General features: G+C 36.0%; 1 protein-coding gene across 1 annotated transcript in view; it reads right to left on the bottom strand.

Moving 5' to 3' along the window:
• Window positions 1–729: 729 nt before the first annotated feature.
• The window catches only part of OSTM1 (osteoclastogenesis associated transmembrane protein 1), a 40127-nt gene continuing 28192 nt past the window's right edge, over window positions 730–12664 (bottom strand). Inside the window, exons 5-6 of the mRNA XM_004023572.4 lie at window positions 10256–10421; window positions 730–2799 (exon numbers count right to left, since the gene is read on the bottom strand). Coding sequence (XP_004023621.2) covers window positions 2744–2799; window positions 10256–10421 — 222 coding nt within the window. The 3' untranslated portion in view covers window positions 730–2743. The remainder of the gene's footprint in view (window positions 2800–10255; window positions 10422–12664) is intronic.

Genomic DNA, 12664 nt, shown 5'->3' with positions numbered 1-12664 from the left:
TGACAAATACTTATATCGACAGTACTATATATGTATTTTCCTTCCTTATGATTTTCTTAATAATATTTTCTTTTCTGCAGCTTACTTTATTGTAGGAATACAGTATATAATGCATATAACATACAAAATATGTGTTAATTGACTATGTTATTAGTAAGGTTTCTGGTCAACAGTGAGCTATTAGAAGTTGAGTTTGGGGAATTATATGTGGATTTTCAACTGTATGGGGAAAGTCAGCTCCCCTGATCCCTACGTTCTGGGAAAACATTTCACTTTATAGGGAGTACACTGCACTGGTAAATAGATCCCATCTGTGAAACATTAGAAAATAGTGTCCCACAGAAGTAACATTTACCAACTAAACTCTGTTATTCATTGATTTAGAGTTACACTGTGGGAGAGCTGATGTTATTTCTATCTATCAAATCTAAATCATTATCTTCATCCAAAAGTACATTTTTATTTGCAGCAAAGTTATAAGATAAATGGTATTTTTTAAATTAATTAATTTGGCCACAGAGTATGTTCAATCTTAGTTCCCTGACCAGGGACTGAACTGTGTCCCCTGCACTGGAAGCAGAGCTTAACCACTGGACCACCAGGGAAGAAGTCCCAATACATACTTTCAAAAGTACATACTGAAACTCAATACCTGAAAATTGAAATGTGATGTTCAATTACATCTGAAGTTAAAAAAAAAGTATTTAAAAATCAAATACAGCACTTTGATTTCTTTAAGCTATTTCCTTTATTTCAAAGTGTCAAAAAACTAAAGATATTCCGGTACACACACATATACTATGAATCTAAGAATTCAGAACTATGCAAAGAATTTTTCAATATGACTTTACAAATGAAATATTTACACACTTTAGCATAGTGCTTAATACTTATTTTTGAAATCTCTTGCTGATGCTACTTCTAAAGAGCAATGACTCAACCAGAAAAATATTAAGGGGATGCCTTTTCTTTTGTAAAGTGCTTATTAGCAGCCATATCCAAAAGCCAGGGTTTTCAGAAATACATAATATTAAAAGGTGCTCAAAGAGTCACTTCTTACAGAATCGAAAATGCCATTTTGTAACTTTGCACACGTAAACGGATTTTATCTGCATTAATGAAGGATTGCTTTCAATGGCCCTCAACTATATGCCTCAAATCAAGATAGTGCTATTAGCATTAGCAGCGTGAACAGTAACAGCAGAACAAACAGCAGCACATTTTAAACAGATCACAGCAGACTAGAAAAACTGTAACAGCTTTTGGATATGTTACATATCCAAGAGTGAGCCTTCTCTTTCACTCTGTATACATGGTAAACATTTAAAAAAATAATAAAAAACATTATCTTGTCTCTCTATAAGAACATTTTACAGTGTATGAAGGGATTCAGATTCTTGTACCAATTAAGCCAATTCTTATTTCTATATAGAGCAGCCTTTATATTTTCAACATTTAAAACAAAGCCTAAAAAAAAAAAAAGGAAAGAAAGAAAACCTATTTCCACCAAGATGGTGAGAAGGAATTAACAAATGGAACACCTAACACTAAAACACCTGAGGGAAGAAAACGTGAACAATTTTGAATTTTTTTTAAAGGGTTACAACATTCCAAAAAGGAATTCATTTTCAACTGTGAAATATCTGACTTCATTTTAATCATGTATCACCTTCATTTGATATTAATAATTTAGAAAAAAATAAGCATCATCTTAGCTGAACTGCATCCTGTATCAAACTCTACTGACTCATGCCTACAGTATAAACCATTGAATAGTCTTAGAGTGAGCATCCCCTCAGGTCCCTATTTTCTGAATCTTAAGGGTATTTTTACTCCTCCTTTTCCTCTCTTCCAAAACTCCCCATATCTTCCAAGAGAAAATCCCTATTTAAAAAAAAATCACAATTTAAATACAGTGTGATAATGCTATATTTGATTTAAAATAGTAATAAATTATAAATTGCCAAATAACTTAATATTTCACAATCCAAATCCCTGGTATAAAAAAGAATCCATCTTGCCCTGAATATAATAAAGCAGTCCAGTGATTTCAAATTACTTATGAAATAAAGGCAAAAATAAGGTGTAAAATACTATTTATAAAAGTCAAGTAAGAAACCAGTTATCATAAATCTTTTTACAAAGATAAATGTAATGTGCCTTCCCAGTTCTAAAAATTGTTTGGGAGGTTTGTAATTAGTGGTTTCAAAAATGACTTTAAGGAAACTAGAGATGGAATTACATATTAATTGTAATATATGACATATTAAATATATGTGAAAATTACACTGCAATGATGAGAAATTTAATCTTTGGACCTGCTACTTTTTGGCAAGTACATTTTTTTTCAAAGTCTTTGCTATAACTGATTAATTTTTAAATTGTTAGTTTTCAAAAACTTTGCTATTTGAGATACTATGTTAACCAAGGAGATACAGGAAGCCTCAGTAACAATATGTCTACAAAACAAAACAAAGATTGTTCTTGCATCTTTTGTTATTTTAACAAATACACTTTAAAATAGACAACATTGCTATGCCTGGAAATTAAAAATATCCAAACCCTTAAAAATGGGGTGGAAAAGGAAAGAAAAATTGAAAATTCTTATTTAAAAATAAATCTGAAGTCCTTGCATTTCTTAAGAACTTGACTTGTCAAATCACAGTTTATCTTCTTTTGGACCAAGCTGTGTCTTCCACCATTCATCCATGGGATAAGATGCTGATTCTCCATTCTGCAGGTTTCAATTGGAATTTTCTTGAATGTTTGCAAAGCTTGTACTGGACTTGAGACGTTTCGCTACATAAATCAAAAGTATTTTATTTTAACTTAAATTTCATTCTCCAAACATGATAATTCATTATTTTATGTAAACTACAGTGTTCATCTATTAATTCTATGTTTGAATCTGAACCTATTCAATCTTATAAGAATTAAATCTACATCTATTTTTTTCTACTAAACTCAAAAATATAACTTTGCTAGAAGCACATGACTTTGTTAGAAGCAGCACCAAATAGAACAATTTATGTCATTCTGAACCTTACAATCTTACATATGTTATATAAGTGAAAGTACTCTAGTTAAAAAATGTAAGTGCTATAAAGTATCATAATAAAACTATATATTTAGAAGTCTAATCTAGAAATCCAAATCTAAGTTTCTCTTGAAAGAATTCAATGAAAGAACTCTGCAATGTTTAAAAAAATTTTAAACAGTTTACAAAGAAGAGTTGGATATTACATACATTGCACATAAATGGCTGCTAATAAAATATATACAGTCAATTTTGTTTATGGTGTTGATAGGACTGAGTCATTAGAGTTAATAAAGAAATTCATGGCTATTGGCTAGGTAATATGTTTTCTTCTTATAGTTAAACATGTTTCTCATGTTCCAGAAATTAAAAACAACCATGCCATAGTGAAGGTAACTTACACTGGATAACTAAGGAATCTCTCTACTTCAGAGGTTCTCAACGCTAGAACAGAGGCTATGATTTAGGTTTTCAGTGGTATTCAGGCATCTGTGCTTTTTCTTTTTGTTTTTTGAAAGCTTTGCAGACAACTTTGATGTATGGCCAGGGATGAGAATAACTATTCTAGTTTCTATCAGGGTCTCCCCTGACCACTCTAAAGTACAAGATGACTACATGACTTCCTCAGACCAGTGTATGGCTTCAGACTAAACTTAAAAGGAACTTAAACTAAAAAACAACCTAAGATAATGTCTTCTTAAGCCTTCAGTGGATTTGGGAAGCAAACTAAATAAAAAAAATTTTTTATTATGTCGTTTGATCATTTTTAAATTATTTTAATTTTGAAATTAAGATTTTAAATGATTAAATATAATCTAGTTTCTAATTATCAAATTCATTAAACCAATCATGTAGCAGTACCAGTGAGTACATATAACCATTACCCTGTGGCTCAGTGGTGAAGAATCTGCCTACAATGCAGGAGCCACAGGAGATGCACATTTGACCCCTGGGTCGGGAAGATCCCCTGGAGGAGGGCAAGGCAACCCACTCCATATTCTTGCCCAGAGAATGCCATAGACCGGAGCAGGCTACAGTCCATAGCGGTGCAGAGTCAGACAGGACTGAATCGATTTAGCAGGCACACACCCACATATAACTGTAACTTCTTTGCTTCCTTATTCTCTATCTGATAAATCTCCACATCATCCAAAATTCTACCCCAGGGATCATCTAATGGTAAATTCCAGCATCCCTAATGCCGAGTATATCTTCTCTTTCTCTGCAGTCCAACCACACTTTATGCACTTCTACTACATTTGTTGTAATGATTGGATTATGGTCAGTATATTTTTTGAGGGCATCTACTGTGCCTTGCTCCTTTTTAAATCCCTAATTCCCATAGGACTTGATGAATGGGAATGTACAAAATGGTAGCATAAAGAAAAGCAAATTAAAATTTCCATGAAGTAACAGCACAAGAATTATTTGTTTATGCTACCATTTCCTTAAATTCATCATTTAATTCATAAACAATGCTTCTGCAAAACATTAATAGGTATTATGCAAAGGTCTTATTGTCAAGTTTGGGGGATACAATTAATGTTCAGGTACACTATGAAGCTCATGTAAAGGAATTTTACAGGACTAGTATTATGAGGAACACACTCTAGGAACTGCTAACTTTAAGTATAATGTTCTTTTATTCCACAAATATTTTTGAGCATTTACTATGGGCCATGTACTTTCTAGATGCTGGTGATATAGTGGTGAGCAAGATGAACAAAATCCATTTTCTGATGGAACTTACAGTTGAGTCAGGGTAGACAAACAAATAAGGTAGAAAATAAGTGGAAAAGTTAATTTAAACAGCAATTAAATGCTATTAAAGATGACATATAAGAACTAAATGAAGGGTGTGTTCTTAGGTTGGGGAGATGGTCATAGGCGGCCTTCTTTGGTCATAAAAGGTCTCTTAGGTCTTTGACTTAAGACCTGGATGACAAGAAGCCAGTCAAGGAAAGTAGGGAGGGCAAATATAAAAGCCTTGGAAGGATGGCAATGTGCATGAAATTGGTGTCTAAGAGAAGAAACCTACACACAGCATCGAGTACAGAGAAGGATGGATGCAAGTAGTTTAGGAAGGCAGATGGGAGTCAGATCACATGCAGCTTGGAGAGCAGACCCTAGAATAAGTTTTTATTTTATTCAGGTGCAACCGGTACACAGGAAGGGTTTCAAATGGGAGAGGAACATGGTAAAATTTGTGTTTTAAAATTCACTCTAGCTGGTATATGGAAAATGGATTGTATTGGGTCAAGAAATTAATGTACAGATATCAGTCAAGGGACCCCTGAATTAGTGCTGACAAGGGACAATATATTTAAGATGTATTTTTGGAAATAGGGCTGGCAGTATTTGCTGATGAATTTAAAGGAGTGGAGAAGTGAATATAGGAACGGGGAAATAAAAGAAAAAAGAAATAGAAAGACATTAAAAGAAATTAAGAGACAACAAGATTTGTGACTTGTACAACCAGATGAACTCTTATGGTTCAGTTCAGTAGCTCAGTCGTGTCCAAATCTTTGTGACGCCATGGACTGCAGCATGCCAGGCTTCCCTCTCCATCACCAACTCCAACAGCCTACTCAAATTCATGTCCATTGAGTCGGTGATGCCATCCAACCATCTCAGACACTGTCATCCCCTTCTCCTCCCGCCTCCAGTATTTCCCAGCATCAGGGTCTTTTCCAATGAGTTAGTTCTTCACATCAGGTGGTCAAAGTATTGGAGTTTCAGTTTCAGCATCAGTCTTTCCAATGAATATTCAGGACTGATTCCTTTAGGACTGACTGGTTTGATCTCCTTGCAGTCCATGGGACTCTCAAGAGTCTTCTCCAACACCACAGTTCAAAAGCATTAATTCTTCGGTGCTCAGCTTTCTTTATAGTCTAACATTCACATCCATACATGACTATTGGAAAAACCATAGCTCTGATCAGATGGACCTTTATTGGCAAAATAATGTCTCTGCTTTTTAATATGCTGTCTAGGTTGGTCATAGCTTTTCTTCAAAGGAGCAAGCGTCTTTTAATTTCATGGCTGCAGTCACCATCTGCAGTGATTTTGGAGCCCCCCCAAATTAAGTCTCTCACTGTTTCCATTGTATCCCCATCTATTTCCCATGAAGTGATGGGACCAGATGCTATGATCTTTGTTTTCTAAATGTTGAGTTTTAAGCCAACTTTTCCACTCTCCTCTTTCACTGTCACCAAGAGGCTTTTTAGTTCCTCTTTGCTTTCTGCCGTAAGGGTGGTGTCATCTGCCTATCTGAGGTTACTGATATTTCTCCCAGCAATCTTGATTCCAGTGCTTCATTTAGCCTGGCATTTCACATGATGTACTCTGCATATAAGTTAAATAAGCAGGGTGACAACAGACAGCCTTGACGTACTCCTTTCCCAATTTGGAACCAGTCTGTTGTTCCATGTCTAGTTCTAACTGTTGTTTCTTGACCTACCTACAATTTCTCAGGAGCCAGGTCAGGTGGTCAGGTATTCCCATCTCTTGAAGAATTTTCCACAGTTTGTTGTGATCCATACAGTCAAAGGCTTTGGCATAGTCAATAAAGCAGAAATAGACGTTCTTCTGGAATTCTCTTGCTTTTTCGATGATCCAACAGATGCTGGCAATTTGATTGATCTCTGGTTCCTCTGCCTTTTCTAAATCCAGATTGAACACCTGGAAGTTCACAGTTCACATACTGCTGAAGCCTGGCTTGAAGATTTTTGAGCATTACTTTGCTAGCATGTGAGGTGAGTGCAATTGTGCGGTAGTTTGAGCATTCTTTGGCATTGCCTTTCTTTGGGACTGGAATGAAAACTGACCTTTTCCAGTCCTGTGGCCACTGCTGAGTTTTCCAAATTTGCTGGCATATTGAGTGCAGCACTTTAACAGCATCATCTTCCAGGATTTGAAATAGCTCAATTGGAATGCCATCACCTCCACTAGCTTTCTTCATAGTGATGTTTCCTAAGGCCCACTTGACTTCACATTCCAGGATATCTGGCTCTAGGTGAGTGATCACACCATCATGGTTATCTGGGTCATGAAGATCTTTTTTGCACAGTTCTTCTGTATATTCTTGCCACCTCTTCTTAATATCTTTTGCTTCTGTTAAGTCCATACCATTTCTGTCCTTTATTGAGTCCATCTTTGCATGAAATGTTCCCTTGGTATCTCTAATTTTCTTGAAGGGATCGCTAGTCTTTCCCATTCTATTGTTTTCCTCTATTTCTTTGCACTTGATCACTGAGCAAGGCTTTCTCATCTCTCCCTGCTATTCTTTGGAACTCTGTATTCAAATGGGTATATCTTTCCTTTTCTCCTTTGCCTTTAGCATCTCTTCTTTTCACAGCTATTTTTAAGGCCTCCTCAGACAGCCATTTTGCCTTTTTGCATTTCTTTTTTCTTAGGAATGGTCTTAATCACTGCCTCCTGTACAATGTCATGAACCTCTGACTATAGTTCTTCAGGCACTCTGCTTATCAGATCTAACTGCTTGAGTCTGTTTATCACTTCCACTGTATAATTGTAAGGGATTTGATTTAGGTCATACCTGAGTGGTCTAGTGGTTTTCCCTACTTTCTTCAATTTAAGTCTAAATTTGGCAATAAGGAGTTCATGATCTGAGCCAGTGTCAGCTCCCTGTCTTGTTTTTGCTGACTGTATAGAGCTTCTCCATCTTTGGCTGCAAAGAATATAATCAATCTGATTTTGGTGTTGACCATCTAGTGATGTCCATGTGTAGAGTCTTCTCTTTTGTTGTTGGAAGAGGGTGTTTGCCATGACCAGCAAGTTCTCTTGGCAAAACTCTATTAGCCTTTGCCCTGCTTCATTCTGTACTCCAAGGCCAAATTTGCCTGTTACTCCAAGCATCTCCTGACTTCCTACTTTGCATTCCAGTCCCCTATAATGACGGAGAAGGCAATATCACCCCACTCCAGTACTCTTGCCTGGGAAATCCCATGGACGGAGGAGTCTGGCAGGCTGCAGTCCATGGGATCGCTAAGAGTCGGACATGACTGAGCAACTTCACTTTCACTTTTCACTTTCATGCATTGGAGAAGGAAATGGCAACCCACTCCAGTGTTCTTGCCTGGAGAATCCCAGGGACAGGGGAGCTTGGTGGGCTGCCATCCATGGGGTCGCAGAGTTGGACACGACTAAAGCAACTTAGCAGCAGCAGCCCCTATAATGAGAAGGGTATCTTCTTTGGGTGTTAGTTCTAGAAAGTCTTAAAGGTCTTCGTAGAATTGTTCAAGTTAAGCTTCTTCAGCATTACTGGTTGGGGCATAGGTTTGGATTACTGTGATACTGAATGGTTTCCCTTGGAAACGAACAGAGATCATTCTGTCGTTTTTGAGAGTGGATCCAAGTACTGTATTTCAGACTCCTTTGTTGACAATGAGGGCTACTCCATTTCTTCTAAGGGATTTTTGCCCACAGTAGTAGATGTGATGGTCATCTGAGTTAAATTCACCTATTCCAATCCATTTTGGTTCACTGATTCCTAAAATGTAGATGTTTACTCTTGCCATCTCCTGTTTGACCACTTCTAATTTGCCTTGATTCATGGGCCTAACATTCCAAGTTCCTGTGCAATATTGTTCTCTACAGCATCGGACTTTACTTTACTTTACTTTATCACCAGTCACATCCACAACTGGGTGTTGTTTTTGCTTTGGCTCTGTGTCTTCATTCTTTCTAGAGTTATTTTTCCACTGATCTTTAGTAGCATACTGGGCACCTACCGACCTGGGGAATTCATCTTTTAGTGTCCTATCTTTTTGCCTTTTCATACTGTTCATGGGGTTCTCAAGGCAAGAATACTGAAGTGGTTTGCCATTCCCTTCTCCAGTGGACCATGTTTTGTCAGAACTCTCCACCATGACCCGTCCATCTTGGGTGGCCCTACATGGCATGGCTCATAGTTTCATTGAGTTAGACAAGGCTATAGTCCATGTGATCAGTTTGATTAGAGTTCTGTGATTGTGGTTTTCATTCTGTCTACCCTCTGATGGATAAGGATAAGAGGCTTATGGAAGCTTCCTGATGGGAGAGACTGACGGAGAGGGAAACTGGGTCTTGTTCTGACAGGGGCCATGCTCAGTAAATCTTTAATCCAATCAAACAAAGACACTGATCAGAAGTAGTATGTGTCTCCTGCAGCGTTAAATAGATTTGCAAAGCAAATACAATGCTACACTTTAAAGGTACATGAAGCCCTGAAAAAGAGTTTCTCAACAGTGAGGTCCCTGCAATGTTTTGTTATTATTCTAAATAAATGCTTTTAAGATGGAGTTATGACATATATACAGAATTCTGACAATCTTCAAAATACTTTACTAAATACACCCATAATAAAGACACCTTGCATTGTGCAAACTGATCTACAAGTAGTCTTTTTTTTTTTAAGTCAGATATATTAGAAGTGCAGTTAGATAAATCATGAAGAAATGCCAGAAAAAGATTTACAGGGGAAAAAATTTTATATCATAGGTTCCTAGACTAGGAATAATATTTAAGAGAAAAAAAGCCTCATGTTTTTCTCCAGAAAATATCCTCTTTTAGAAATACTAAAACTATTCAGGGTTAAGCCCATATTTTCATTCTGATAATACAGAAGAAACATACGAGACTTGGAAGTCACTTTTCTTTGGCTGGTTGAAACCTTCTAGTTAGTGCTTTTTCTGCTCTGCCCTATTTGATAGGGAGAAAGGAAAGGAATTAACACATACTGAGTATATGCCATATGTCAAATAACTTTCTTGCAACTACAATTCCAATTTGTTCATAAACAAACTGTCTCTGTGCAAGCTACAGTTTCTCCCTAACTGATGCTTGTCTGGTGGTTCTGCCATGGGTAGTTCTGCAAATGGGCCTAAAACTATTTATTTACCTATTATGGCTATTTCAGGTTTGCAAAGCCTTTGCTGCTATTGCTCTGTTGTTGTCAACTTTATTCCAGGGAATCTAGCTTTCTCAACTAAAGCTTCTGAAAGATACTGTATATTAAAGTTTGATTATAAACTCACTTATAAACTTATACATCTCTTCCATTAGTGAACAGAGTTGTAAAAATTTAAAGAAGACAGCTGTTTCAAGCTAATTTACCTTGAGCTCTCAGAGTATATATCATTTCTAAAGCAGCCTTAGATTTTTAAAAAAATACAGGTTTTTATCTAAATAAAAGAATAATCATAAAAAGAAACTTACGTAGGATGAGTTTGCGTTTCTTTTGCTCTGAGTGAAGAAAACTACTAAGGTAGAAGACAACAGGTAGAAAGAGAATGAACACAGAAACAGCGATTACAGGCACTGTGTCACTGCAAGGGACTGAACAGTTGAAAGTTCGACTCCAAAGTTTGCGAGTAATATTCATCTGAAACAATAACAAATACTGTTACTCTGTTTTTCATTTGTCTCCAAATTCATATAATTATTTTGTTAATAACAAGAACCCAGAATTTAGACTAAATATACATCCCTAAAAAATTATTAACAGTTGAGGACAATTTCTTTTTGTAGGGAAATAAGCTGGTTCACAATTAGTCACTGTATAAATTTATACCCATACAAAAATCTCATATTCAAAATTCATGATACTATCCAAAGAATTTCAACCTTTCACAGACTTCAAACACAGAAGAACTAGCATCAATAGAAATATAGTTAAGACTGTGCTTTGGTCATTAAAAAATATTTAAAAGGGTAGCTATGTGAGGTGATAAATGTTAACTTTACTCTGGGAATTCTTTCGCAGTGTATATCAAATCATCATATTGTATACTTTAAATATATAACAATTTTATTTGTCAAATATACCTCAATAAAACTGGGGGGCAAGTGTCACAAAAACAAAATATTTTTTTCATATGTTTTCTATGTAATCTCACTGAGCTTGTTGCAATATTTTAAAAATGGAAATAAAAATATCAACTTTATAAGGTGTCTCTTTTTTCATAAGGCTTCTCTTCAAGAGACGATATCTATGAAATGTTTAATCTCTTATTTAATATATTATGAGAGATTCATACTTACGGCAAGTAATTTTTTAATTAGGTAGTATCTAACGAGTCACAGACACTTTATTAAGACAATGTGTGCATGTGTGCTAAGTCCCTTCAGTCACGTCAGACTCTTTGTGACCCCATGGACTGTAGCCCGCCAGGCTCCTCTGTCCATGGGGATTCTTCAGGCAAGAATACTGGAGTGACTTGCCATGCCCTCCTCCAGGGATCTTCCAGACCCAGGACTGAACTGGTATCTATCCCTTTCACTGGGAGCTGGGTTCTCTACCACTAGTGCCACCTGTGAAATCCTTATTAGGCAAGATTAACATCTTATTTACCAGCATGCTTTAAATACACTTAGGGGCTGCTGTACCTCGCATTTGTTGAGCTCATGATTTCTGTCAAGCAGGCTAAATGATATAAGGAAACTGTCAAATTTAATGTAGAAAACTGTTCCAGCCTCAATTTTGTTTAATCGAGTTTACAAATGGTGCCTTGTAAGTTTGTTGTAATTTTGCTTATTGCAAGATGAATGTTCTAAAATAGGTTGGTCATGTTGATTTCTGTAATTCAACTTATGTCATAGAACCAATATTCATTTTTCTTCTTTATTAAAATAATTAAAGACTATTATTCTTTTTTATTGGAGGATAAGTTTTATTTTCAATTCTTTTAAAGGAATATAAAAATTCTTTTAAAAATATAAACATTCTTTTATATTATTTTTAAAAGATATTTATTATTTACTTGGAACCTACTAGAAAGCCAAGTATTGACTATTCTAAACATCAGGAACAGCAGTAACAAACAAAAATCCCCATGGTACATCCATATTAAGTGCTTTTTACCATTCTAAATATTACTGATAGACTATGTTCATCTCAAGCTGCTATAATTCACACTCATCATTCTCAAACATTACGTTTACCAATTTTGACCACAAATTATCTGCTTTTTGCCAATAATTTTTCAATTTCTTTAAACATTTCAATAATCACGCATCACATTCCCATAAAAAGGCATGATCGCCATCTAGTGGTACCCCATGTAAAGGCAGGCTATTCAATGGAGAAGAGTTTTTGTTGACCATTCATTCATTCAACCTATACATGTTACTAAGGGCCTGCTATTTGCCAGGTGCTATTCTAGAAAACTGAACTGTGAACAAAAAAGGACATGAAGTCCTTGTCCTCCTGAGGCTTATATATTTTAGTAAGGAGAGAAATACTACAAATAAGGAAACAAAACTTTTCAGATGGTAATAGGTACAAAGAAATAAAGTAAGAGCTGCTGCTAAGTCGCTTCAGTTGTGTCCGACTCTGTGCGACCCCACAGACGGCAGCCCACCAGGCTCCGCCGCCCCTGGGATTCTCCAGGCAAGAACACTGGAGTGGGTTGCCATCTCCTTCTCCAATGCATGGAAGTGAAAAGTGAAAGTGAAGTAGCTCAGTCGTAGGAAGTAATTGAGGAATGGCTTCAGAAACATGGTACAACAAAACCTAGAGACTTTCTGAGTTAGTAACAAGTGCACAAGAAACTAAAATGCAAACATTTAACAATACCCATACCTCTGAAAATGACATTCATCATCAAATTTAAAAAACAAAATGTA

Source organism: Ovis aries, chromosome 8 (assembly GCF_016772045.2).
Source record: "Ovis aries strain OAR_USU_Benz2616 breed Rambouillet chromosome 8, ARS-UI_Ramb_v3.0, whole genome shotgun sequence".
NCBI classification, from domain to species: Eukaryota; Metazoa; Chordata; class Mammalia; order Artiodactyla; family Bovidae; genus Ovis; species Ovis aries.
This window is presented reverse-complemented; position numbering and strand designations above follow the sequence as displayed.